This window comes from Sceloporus undulatus, chromosome 9 (assembly GCF_019175285.1).
Source record: "Sceloporus undulatus isolate JIND9_A2432 ecotype Alabama chromosome 9, SceUnd_v1.1, whole genome shotgun sequence".
NCBI classification, from domain to species: Eukaryota; Metazoa; Chordata; class Lepidosauria; order Squamata; family Phrynosomatidae; genus Sceloporus; species Sceloporus undulatus.
The window spans coordinates 16,540,221-16,552,104 of record NC_056530.1 but is presented as its reverse complement, the minus strand read 5'-3'; the positions used below and the strand labels follow the sequence as shown (position 1 = coordinate 16,552,104).

The 11,884-nt window shown below is 43.0% G+C and overlaps 1 protein-coding gene across 1 annotated transcript; it reads left to right on the top strand.

Moving 5' to 3' along the window:
* Window positions 1–331: 331 nt before the first annotated feature.
* On the top strand, window positions 332–10,719 carry NFKBID (NFKB inhibitor delta). Its single transcript, XM_042439814.1, has 11 exons — window positions 332–342; window positions 647–680; window positions 1,782–1,991; window positions 2,769–2,971; window positions 3,605–3,710; window positions 5,209–5,355; window positions 6,534–6,585; window positions 7,252–7,397; window positions 7,520–7,636; window positions 8,369–8,533; window positions 8,708–10,719. The coding sequence occupies exons 1-11, from the start codon at window positions 332–334 to the stop codon at window positions 8,771–8,773; spliced, it is 1,257 nt and encodes a 418-aa protein (XP_042295748.1). The 3' UTR covers window positions 8,774–10,719.
* The last annotated feature ends 1,165 nt before the right edge of the window (window positions 10,720–11,884 follow it).

Here is an 11,884-nt window from a genome sequence, read left to right as displayed (position 1 = left end):
TTAGTACTCTGATACCTGTATAAACTAGCACAGATGACAGGTGTGGCTCAAAAAAGAGGGAGGCCCATCATATAGATTAATTGGCACTAGGCAAGTACAGATATAGATTTCATGGAAAGTATGCGAGCTGAATCTCACTCTCCCTTGTTGGAGAAGTGGGAGCTCTGGTTTGTAAACAATGGAACTTTATCCCCAACCTGCGCATACCTGCCAACATTTCACAAATTAAAACTGGAGTACCTGTGGCTAAGTTTGAGTGTGGTCAAACCGGCAAAAGTTATTATTAAGGAAGAATAGACAAACTGGAGAGGAATTCTGTCTTCCATCAGCCATGGACCATGTGTAAAAATTCTTTGGTGCTATCATTCACATTCTGCATTTAAATATTAGTAAACTGCATGTGACTTAGTTTCATAAGTGGCTTTTTTTTCCATTTTGGTATTCCCAGAATCTGGTTTGGCAGGAATGAAAATGGGTCAGGCTTTCAAAATTTGTTCAGCCATTTCCCACAACTAGCATAGCTAGATCAAGGTGAGATCAAGGAATAGTCTAGCCTGCATATGAGTGCTGTCTGGCCCAACCAGTCTTACTGTTTTAAAAGAGTCATTGCCAACTTTTGTTGTTGCTGTTGTTGCCTCCTCTCTAGATCCCCTTGGGAGCTCCAGAAGCCAACCACCCAGGTGAGTAGATCTGGACACACGAGGATACATTTCTCTCCATCTCATGTCTTTGCCCAAACCTCTCCTTGCTAATTCTTTATGCCAAGATTTCTTAAACTGGAGTGAGCGAGGCTTATTTAGACCTTATCAGGCTTATTCAGAGAATGAACCTATAGATGTACCTCATTTCATTAGTCAGGGAGCCTTACTCATGACATGTGGGCATAAACTCTAGGTTCTTCCAAAGCACTGGCAAAGTGCAAGGGACCCCAAGTCATTTCTACTTTTTCCTGCATTGCTGGTGAGCCCACACATCTGCCACAGAGAAATGTGACCCTACAGCTGTCACTCCTTCTGCTGGCCCCATCCTTACCCTGCCATTATATTTTTCTCCCTCTAAGGAATACTGGAGGAGCTCTGTATAAGCTGCAGCTCCATGAAAGCCGAGTCTTTTGGAATCAGTCACATAATTCCACTTTCTGTCAATCTCCACTTTCACTTTTCATTCCTTAAAAAAAACCAAATCCTTCCAGTAGTCAACATTGTTTGGGCAGTGAATGCTGGAATCACATAAGCCAAAGAAGTGGCCTAATGAGATTTTCTGGCAGCTCAAGAAGGATCTTCAGTACCTTGCCTCTTCCCTGTGACTAACCAAACCAGAATGAAGGATGCAAAGCGAAGTGCAGATGTGAGATGCGATTTGTAATTGATTTGTGCTGCTTTTCTTGACCCCTATTTTGGGACAAAATTATTATTTCCTTTGGTATAATTTAGTTGTATTATTATTATTACTATTATTATTAAAGTTTATTTATACAACACCGTACGATTTGCACAGGGCTTTATATAATCGTTAAAACAAGAATACAGTTAAAACCTGCCTGCAGTGTACAATCTACAAAGCAGACATAGCTATGGGAATGCTCAGCTGTGCATCTTCTCCTTCTCCTTGCCAGAAGGGCAGCCTCACACAAGTGAGACCAACCCTGTGTGCTTCCTTTGTATCTTTACTTAGCCAAACTCCTGTTCTCAGAGCCTGCAGGAACACCACAAGAAAGGGGACCCACGCCAGGACAGACAGCCATTCCTGAGTACCCCATTGGTGCTTTTCCTGCCTGGCAGGAAAATGCCTTGAATGAAACTACCTTCCCCCCTGGCTGTCCATACCAGCATGTGGACAACACAAATAGCTGCTGCATCCAGCCCCCAGCATCTCAATATGATGTGATGAGCCCCTTCACTCCTTTGGAACCCAGTGTTTATGAAGCAGCAGGACCAGCAGCCACTGGGCCAGCACATGACTCCAAGATAGCACCAGCCATGGATTTTGAGGTAAGGTTGGGACATGAGAATTGAAGTTTATAGCAATTGTGGAAACACTAACTACAGTTTACACTCAGTTAGCAGCTGGGAGGGGAGGAATCTTCCTTCTTCTGTAGTCTCAGGCAAAAGCAAACCTCTCCTAGCTTGTGTGTTCTTCCTGAGAAATAACTTTTTGCCATCTTGAGCACACTCTGAGGTCCTGGCCCACACACATGCTGCTTTCATCTGTGAAGTGTTAGAGGTATGGAATTGGAGCCCACTTGCTTCAGGCATGCCATTTGCTCTGTAGCTCTGGTGTAACCCAAAATACTCAACTACTTTTAAATTCATCCTATTGAATTCAGTAGGACCCACCTCTGAGTAGACATGCAAGCTTGCTCCATCCTCAATGTGATACCCCTCAAATACTTAAAGAGGGCTATCATATCAGTTTAAATGGGTTTCCTTCCTTGGAGGTCTTTAGGGAGGAGTAGTTAGAAATCTCACCCAGAGAACTCTAGTGCCTCACAATCCCCAGGATTCCATAGGATGCATCCATGCCAGTTATAATGGAATCATAGTGCTATAATTAAGTAGTGAAAGGGCTCTTGTACTTTATAAGCCACAACAGTATACTGGCTCTTCTAATGAGCTGCTGTCCATTGGCACTGTCACTGAAAATAATTATTTGATGAAAGTGTGGTGATTAGAGAGGGATGACAACAAAGGCTACAAAAGGAGGACTGAAAGATTAAGGAGAGACTGGCCTTGCTGCAATGCCTCTTTGGCGTGTTTTCTCTATCACAGAAGGCAACTGCTGAAGCCCAGGCCTTAAACCTTTATGAGAGCAACTGGCGAGAGCAGGAAACAAACAACCCCTGTTTCCTTCACCCTGGGAATTACGCAGTCCCATCTGAGGAGTTGGATCCAAGAGAACTAGCTCAAGCTCGATCCCAGATCCAGAATGTGGAGCTGACACGGCTGCTGCAACAGGATGAGGATGGGGATATGTGAGTATATACGTGGGGTATGGTAGGAGGGTGGGGGTTGATCTGTCCTGCCATTCCCCTATGAAACATGTTTGGTTGGAATGTAATCTTTTGTTGATCAGAGTACAGTGCATAGTCACAATGGAAGGAGATGAAGACAAGAGAGGCTTAACAGAAAGCCAATTTTGCAAATTCATGTTGAAGACTGGCCAAATTGGTTAATCTGTTATTGTAAAGCAGGAAGATTTAATCTCTGTGTTGGATTAAAATCCAATAGGTTGCCCATGCCTAAAATCAAAAAAGAAGGACAGGGATTGTGCGGTTGCTTACACTTCGCTAAGATATAGGACAAAATAGGAAACCAATTTGCAAAAAAGGGTACATATGCTAATCTATATTAAGTTAATTATTAAAATAATTATATCATTCTCTATATCAATAGATCTCAGAGTGGATCACAAAAAGTCATAGAATCACACAGAGAAATGGACAGGGGGAGTGTGTCCCTGTTGATCTTGCTGGATCTCTCAATGGTGTTCCATTGACTATGGTGTCCTTCTGGGCATCAGTGGGTGGATAGACAAAGGATCTTGTGTGGCATTCCCCAGTTTTGTTTTGTTTTTCAATTCCATGTTCCCCACTTACTGTCTTCAGGCTCCTTCATCTGCTTGTTGCCCAAGGATTCCGCACACTGGCCTATGCTGCTGCTGAGATGCTCAGAGATTGTGGACAGCTGGATGTCAAAGAGCACAGGGGGAAGGTAAGTGTGTGGCCCAGCATTCTTTTGCTATGGGCAGGGGCATATTGAAATTCTCTTAAACTCTTGCTTCCTGTCAAACGCGTCCTTCCCCTCTCAGCTGGAGTATGTCCTATATCATCTGATCAACAGGTGGAGAACACACAGCCCCTTTAGATGTTGCACTACAAATTCTGCCATCCATACCCAGCATGTCCAAACTGGCCTGGGTGATGAGAGCTGTAGTCAACATATATAGAAACCTTTGTATTGAAAAAGACTGAGGACACATACAATTTTACATCAGGAGTGGGGAACAACGGCCTTCCAAATAATCAGAAAAGACACCAACTCCCATCTGGCCTGACCAGCAGAGGGATGATGCAAGTTGCATTCCAAAACATCTGAAAGGCCAAGAGTTGCTCATGCAGAATCATCTCAGGTCCTGAAACTTAGGAATGTCCCTTTGTAATGTCATAAAGACTTATGCATTAAGTACCAGCCACAGTTGCTCACATTTTGCTCCCCCCAAATCCAAAATAATGCCAAGTTCAGGTGACACGAGCTGCCCCCACACCGGAGTCTGAAATAATTCAAGGGTTCAGGTGACTGGAATGGATAATGGAAAAATGGCTTCTGTATCCAAGAATGCCTCTGGCTTGTAGCCAGTTGTCCTTGGATTCAGGGTCAGTTGGATGAAATGCAACTATTGGATGAAATGCCAGTGCTTGAGGCCAGGATTAGGTCCATGGGATTCCTATATGATCAGGACAATGTTTAGAGAGAGATAGTCATTGGCCTCCACAGCCAAGGCTGTGGGCATGAAAGTGTAGATGTTCCTCCTGCCTAAAGAAACTGAACAGGCATTTTGGTACTGCTGCACCCATGAGCTTTGCTCTGACCTATGCAAATTATCTGAAGTTCCCAAAATGTGAGGGAAACTGCTATGTTTTATTAAAACAGGCCTTATCAACTGCCTCCTCTTCCCTTTTTCTGAGAAAGGAAAAAAGTAGCTGATAAGGCATTCTATTAGCTATCATGGGTACTTGACCTTGCAAAAATTCACCATGACCGAGGGTATGCTGCAGAACGATGGGGAGGCAGCAAAAGGAGGGGAGTTGTGAAGAGTGCTAGAGTCACAGGCAATCCTACATCTCTGAGAGGCAGCAAAAAGGGTCATTTCATTGTACTGCATTAATAGAATGTACCAAAGCAAGGTTGTGTATTGTTTTTGACTCTGGAAAAATCAAAGCTAAAAAAGAATAGAATTAGCTTTACTGAGCTTGACCAGTTCACTGGCTATCTCCAGTCTGGTGATTTGGTGTTGAACCCAGCACATCAAGCTGGACAAACAGATAACCAAAAGGATCTGAAAAAACAGAATTATGAGAGATTCCCACCATGAATCATTTCCTGTAGCAGCAATTTATGTGGACAGGGTTGCAATGTCTTTGCCATTGTGAGAGACCTCCCCAAAGTGGCATTATCTTAAGTCACACACTGATTTTCTCTTTTGGGTCAGACTCCACTGTTAGTGGCAGCAGCAGCAAATCAGCCAGAGATCGTGAAAGATCTGATCATGCTGGGAGCAGATGTTAATGCTGTTGACCAGAAGGGCCAAACTGTGCTGCATCTTGGTGCCACCTATGCGCTGCCTCGTGTCATTGAGGTGAGTTTGACTCTAGAGTTTATCAGACAAGGGAAATTGGCAGTATAATCCAATGGCAATGTGAACGCAATCATGAGGATTAACGTTATTGCGTGATAGACTACCACAACGCAATTTCGGGCAATGGCAAGCTATTTTCAGGCAATGGGAAGTCAGTTCAAATGCAATTCGAATTCACGTAAATTCGCTTAACTAGCAAATTCACATGAATGTGTCCTGGCCCCACTTTCTTTTCATTCGAAATTAAGAGAAATTCCTCCCATGTGATAAACTCCTCTGTCACTGTGCGATGAGAATTGGGAGAGAAGTGGTATTGAGTTGTTACCGGCAGTAGGGCATTTCCTGTGTGTATTTTTAAATTGCATTAAATTGTATTTGCAATACCAGGTTGGCACACAGAAATTAAGCAGACAATGCTTTGCTCTTCTCCATATTTGGCGACTTTGTGCTGGCTAATTTTCTACAGGTCAGATCTGTCCTTGGGTTTTTACTAACGTTTTTTCTAATTTAATTCTAATTTAAATCCTGTTTCTGTTCGGGATTCCATGAGTGTGATAAGCTCCTAAGACAACAGTCTTAGGGGAATTTTTTTCTCTTTTAGCACTTGGGCACAAATTCCAGCTTGGGAATAGAGCTGGAGGCTACATTGCAGCAGTGGACAGGAGTCACCATGAGGCAGAGCCTTAAAAGAACTTCCTGAGCTGCCAATGAGAGCGTAGCTCCATGTAACAAGCTTTAAATAATCTCTTGTCTCTAATCTCTGATTGCAGATAACAATAAAAGAAACTTGGGCCTGTTACAGACTGCCAAAATAAAGCTGCTTCGGGTCCCTTTGGAGGTATGCTGTTTAAATGATGCATGCATCCTAAGAATCTGGAAGCTGCACCAAAGCTGCCCTCCAGTGCTTAGGAATGGAGTGTAGCTTTGGCGCAACCTCCAGACTCGTAGGACCCATGCATCATTTAAACAGCATACCTCCAAAGAGACCCGAAGCAGCTTTATTTTGGCAGTCTGTAACAGGCCTTGGAGACTAAATGGGCCTCCTCCAGACCTCAAACTAATGGCTTCCTGTGTTTCCTTAAATATGACAACATGTTTCTATCTCTGTTTGACAAACATGGCTACCCCTTTGAAAAAACATGTCAATATCATTTTTTTTTTATTGATCTCTTTTCCAGGCTGTCATGATGACTGGCATCCCTGTAAATGTGGAGGCAAGAAATTTTGAAGGTAACAGAAGAGTTGCATCTTCCCAGATATGGTTTTGACTGGAGCATGCACAGAAGGTGGCAAGAGCTTAAATGCAGAACTTGGAAAGTTTAGAAATGAGGCACATTCATTAATAATTCAGAAATTCAGTTAATTGTCTCAGTGAAGTTTGGAAAATTAATTAATTACATTGCCAGCCACAGATGCTAGTGAAATATCAGGAATAAACTCTTCTAGAACATGGCCACATAGCCCAAAAAACCCACAAAAAAACTATGGATGCTGACCATGAAAGTCTTCAACTTTACATTGAGGGATCTGTTCTTTTGTTGATCAGGAAGCAGTCAACTGATGCGATCTCCGGTGTGACAGTCAGAAGCAGGTTCCCTGTCATAATTCCCTCTCACACTAGATACTGCACATGCAAGGGGGTGGATGGGAATGTCAGTCACCCATCGATCATGTCACACTGCCATTGCTTCCCAGTATGTGGGGACTGGGGGACTTTCTGATCCCAATGTGTGCCCTAAACTAGTTAATAGATAGGGATCATGAATACAGATTAGTTACAAACACATGACTCTAGGTTACGCATTTTTTGCCTGTCTTAATGAATTCTGGTCATTATTTCCAAGCTGTGCTGCTATGGTACCCAGCACTGATGTCCTTTCCATACTCCCCCGACAGGTCTCACCCCACTGCACTGTGCTGTTATTGCTCACAATGCAGCCTTCCAGACACAAACCATGGAATCAGTGTCTCAGAGCCACCTGCAGAACTTGGTGTTTTGTATTCGCTTGCTCCTGCAACTCGGGGCAGACTACAAGAGCCAGGTAGGCTAGCTGACCATTGCACTGGTTATTTTATTGCTGCATCAGGTTAGACAGCTGAGAGCTCTAAGAATAAAGGCAATGCGGCTGCTTGAATACTTTTCTTTTCCCTGTCCATTTTCTAGGATTTGAAGAGCAGCAAAACCCTCTTGCATTTGGCTGTCCAAGCTGCAAATTTGCCTTTGATTCAGTTCCTTCTCCAGCTCCCTGGACAAGAACTCCAGCACTTTGTAAACATGAAGGTAGGCTTCTGGGTTTCCTCCAGCAGAGGGGGATATGACCCAAGCTTGGAAACTTTAGGAAGGGAGCAAGCAAGAGGATGGCTTGTTTTCTTGTAGGGTGTTTGCAGCATGAAGCATAGAACCACAGGATGCGGGTGGTTGCTTAACGCTGATCATGGCAAAGCTAGTTCAACGTTTTCAAAAAGCTATTTGTCTGATCAGCTACAGAAATGAACACTTAGCAGCAGCCTGAAAGAAACAATAAGAAAAGGCCTAACAAACAAGGCTGTGACCTAACAAAAAATGGAGACATCTTTTATCTGACTTACCTGGAATACCTTTTTGTATTGCTAATGGAATTCAAATTTTATATCCTGGACTTTGGAATGCTTTGTTCCCAGCCAAGCAACATCACAGTGTGCTCAAGGTGGCAAAAGTTCTTAATGGAGAGAAACACTCTTAGGTGGGAGATGCTACAGCAGTTGCTTTTGTCTGAGCCTACTGGACTCAGCAAGATTACACTCTCTCCTCTCCCTTTTCTCCTTTTCCTGGCTGAGTTAGTGAGTGCAAACTGCTTTTGTATTTTGGACTCAGTTTGCAGCAATTGAAGAAAGGTGAGGATAAATGAAGGAAGTGGGAGGTGGATGGAGAAAGTGAATATTTCAGGGCTCCAATTGGGGGTTTCACGATGCAAGGTATGAAGGACATGTATTTTCATTAATGCTGATTAGTATGTAAAATGTCTGCCTCCAGGCTCATGGAAATACTGCTCTGCACATGGCTGCCGGCCTACATGGGCACCCCTTTCAGGAGGAGATTGTATGCCTGTTACTACGATACTGGGCAGACCCCAGTGCCCGGAACCTGGAGAATGAACAACCAGTTCACCTTTTGGCTCCTGGGCCAGCAACAGAGCAGGTAAACTTGCACTGGAATGAAATTGTGGAATGGTTGTGATTATGGACTACGGCTTCCAGAATTGGCTAGGAGATTCTGGGAGCTATAGTCCAAAGTCAATAAGTTAACTCAGGGATGGCAAGAGGATAGGCCAACCATTAATGTTCACCAATGGTTGTCTTGTCTTCTCTCTAGCTCCGCCTGCTTCTAAAGAGCCGTCGGGCATGCCCTGGTCCAGCTCATCTCCCCTCTCTTTCCTGATGCCCTTCTGTTGGGGAAAACATCAGGTCTGGGATCAGAGGAACATCCTCTCCACCACCACCAGACAGAAAGTGAAGAAATGTGGATGTCTTTATCAGTGTTGGTTTGGCTTGTTAAGATTTTTTTTTCTTTGTGCCAGCTATATTTAACTAATTTATTGGAACCAGGGCTTGGGTGCCCGACTGCTTCCTTGCTGATGCTGATTTGATTCCCAACAGGCAGTTGTAGTGGATGCTCAGTTCTGTCCCAAGACAGAGGTAAGCCACAGTCCTGCTGTTTCAATGAATTCTTTCTTCTCTATCGTGATTTTTCAGCCATAGCCTGGTGAGAAGACTGGGGACAAAAACCTGACAAAGAAGCACTAGCCTCCATTGCTTCAGCAAGGAAGTAGTTCAAAATCTGTGATTTTTTTAACCCCAGCTGCCTTCCCGATCTGCAATGTGCTCCTAAGTGGCATTATTGGTATCATTTCTGTGAAATGAATTTTAATTTGAACCATATTGGTTCATAAAAAGTTTGGATTGTATAGCATGGGACCAGCCTTGCCAGAGAAACAACTGATGCAAAATCCAACAATAATCAAATCCTGTACATGTTTACTCAGGCAGAAAGCCCTGTTTGAGTCAATGGAGCCTACTTCCAGGTAAGCAGATACAGGACTGCAGTTGAAATTCCTCTTTAGGCCATGCCCATCCTTATCCACTCTTCGATGCTCAGTACGTATCTTAAGAAGGTTCTTCTACCACCTGAAAGATCATCAGAAAAGGAGGAAACTTTCACCAGGTATAACATCTGATAGCTGTGATCCTGTAATTTTCTATGTTACAGATAGGGAATAATTCCCTTTGCTACAGAGGGGGGGGGGAACATGTGTCCCTCTAAATGTTGCTGTACTCCCATTAGCATTGCGCAGCATAGCCAATATTGGGAGCTAATGGGAACTGCATTCCAACATCTGGAGGGTCGCACTATTCCTCCATCCCTGTCTTGAGAGTATATCTTCCATACAAGCTTAACTGGTTTAATAGCTGTTTCCTCTTCCTAATGGAACCCAGGGAACTCAGATTCTGTGGGTGCAGCAAGGGACTTCCAACAGAAGTCTCAGTGCCCTCACTGAATAAGAAATCCCAGGATTCTTTGACAGGAGAAGGGACCATAATGATTAAACCTTTTAAAACTTGGTCAGTTTTGTAATGGAAAGTTGCCCTTTAAAGGTAGAAGAGTCTTCTCAGAAGATGAATCTGGCAGTGTGATAAATTCTGCCTAAAATAACATGAGGCAAATATTAAGCAGTTTTAGTGCTGTCCTCGTAATGCTTAGAACCAGGCTGTCAAATAAGACGGGGAGTCTTCAGCCTTCTAAGCTGCAAGGATCATAAACACAACGTGTTTTTGTTGTTCATTAGGCTTTGGCCTGCATTGCACCTTCTCACAGCATCTGTGCCCAGAAATCTGTAGCCAGATCCCTGGCTTAATTCAGAGCCCTTTGTGGCTCTCTGGCTCGGTGCGAAGGATTCTTTCTTGCCATCTCCCCACAACTTCATTGGCATCCTTCGACTCAAGATAGCTATATTCCCACAAAGTGGGAAATTAACCCCCTTCCCTTTTTTTTCTGGGTTCCACACCAGAACTTGGAAAGTTACTTTTAAAAAGCAATTATTTGCTGTTTCACATCCCTGTGAAGAAGCTACTTACTGTTCCAATTCTTTAAAAGCAATGCTTCATTTTTCATATTATGTAAAAGTGAATACATTTGTTACTTTTTTATACCATCCAACTCTCCTGATTTGGCAGGGACAGTCCCAGTTAATCTTCTGTTCCACTTTTTTCATTGCTTTTTAAATGTCTCAGTTTTTCTTACCTCCTTCCACTTTCTCTTGTTGGAGATTGTCAGATGGGGGGGAAAGCCAGGAGTAAAAGGCATACTCCTGGCAAAGAAATGTGATCATGCTGAATCATAAAATCATAGGGTTGGAGCGCGATCATGGCCACAAGGGCCATCCAGTCCAACCCCCTGCCATGCAGGAATTCACAATCAAAGCACCCCAGAGAGATGGCCATCCAGCCTCTGTTTAAAGACCTTCAAAGAAGGAGACTGCCCCATGAATGGTTTGTTGCTGGAGCATTTCTGGTTCCTCATAGGTTAAGTCCTGGATAAGCGCAATGTCATCTGAAAATCTTCAGCACGATTGTGTGACTTTGCAGGAGCTGTGCCTTTTCCCCCCTTAATTTTCCCCAGTCTGATAATCTCCATAGTCCTCTGTTCCTTCAGTTGCTGAAAACTGAGCTGAAAGTGCAGAAATTGTTTGCACTCAATTGCTCAGCGGGAGGGATAGGACAAGACAAGAAGCAAACTGCTTCAGCTTCTCCTAGCTTGTGTGTTTTCTGCATTAATAACTGTTGCCATCCTGATCACACTCTGATGTTGTTTGGCTGCATATGTCCCAGTTTTCATCTGTGAAATTTCAGAGAGTGTGCCTTTTAATTACTTTTTTTTAAAAATGGAAGACTATAAGCAAGTGGTCAGTGATACGAACACAGCTAGGTAGTGGGAACTTGGAAAGTTAATTCCTAAAAGTAATTAAAAATTTTGTTACGCTTTATAATATATCAGAAAAAACATTAGTTGCTGTTCATTACTATGGTGTTTTTTCAAAGTATGCCCTTGTGTTAACTCACTGCATTGTTGTTGCTTTATTAAAATAAAAATCGTAGGATTGATAAGAGAATGGCATAAGAATTGGAAAATTGCTGTCACAACTCTTGTAAAAATATGGTTCTAAAAATTGCCTTTAAAGTAACCAGAAAGCCTTGTGCATTAAATCAATAAAGTGACTTTGTTCCCACTTGTGAGGTCATTTTTGAAACATGATTATATTAAGCCCTGACTAACCCTCCAGCATTCAAATGTAACTCATCACAGCAACTACATTACATCCAAGCTCTACTCTGTAACTATAAAAGTGTATTAGTTAACACACAAAGGGTATGGGTCCTTGTTATATTGCAGCTGTACTGTAACATAGTTATGCCTTCGTTGTTTGCAAAAGGAATTACAGTAGTTGCCAATAGGTCCTTATCTGTATCACAGTATTTCCACTCCCTGCTCCCC

Bases quoted from the DNA above. Each gene is read 5' to 3' on its own strand.
- NFKBID (XM_042439814.1), top strand. The intron at 1,992-2,768 runs GTAAGGTTGGGA...TCTCTATCACAG, and splicing joins CACCAGCCATGGATTTTGAG to AAGGCAACTGCTGAAGCCCA. The intron at 7,398-7,519 runs GTAGGCTAGCTG...TCCATTTTCTAG, and splicing joins GGGCAGACTACAAGAGCCAG to GATTTGAAGAGCAGCAAAAC.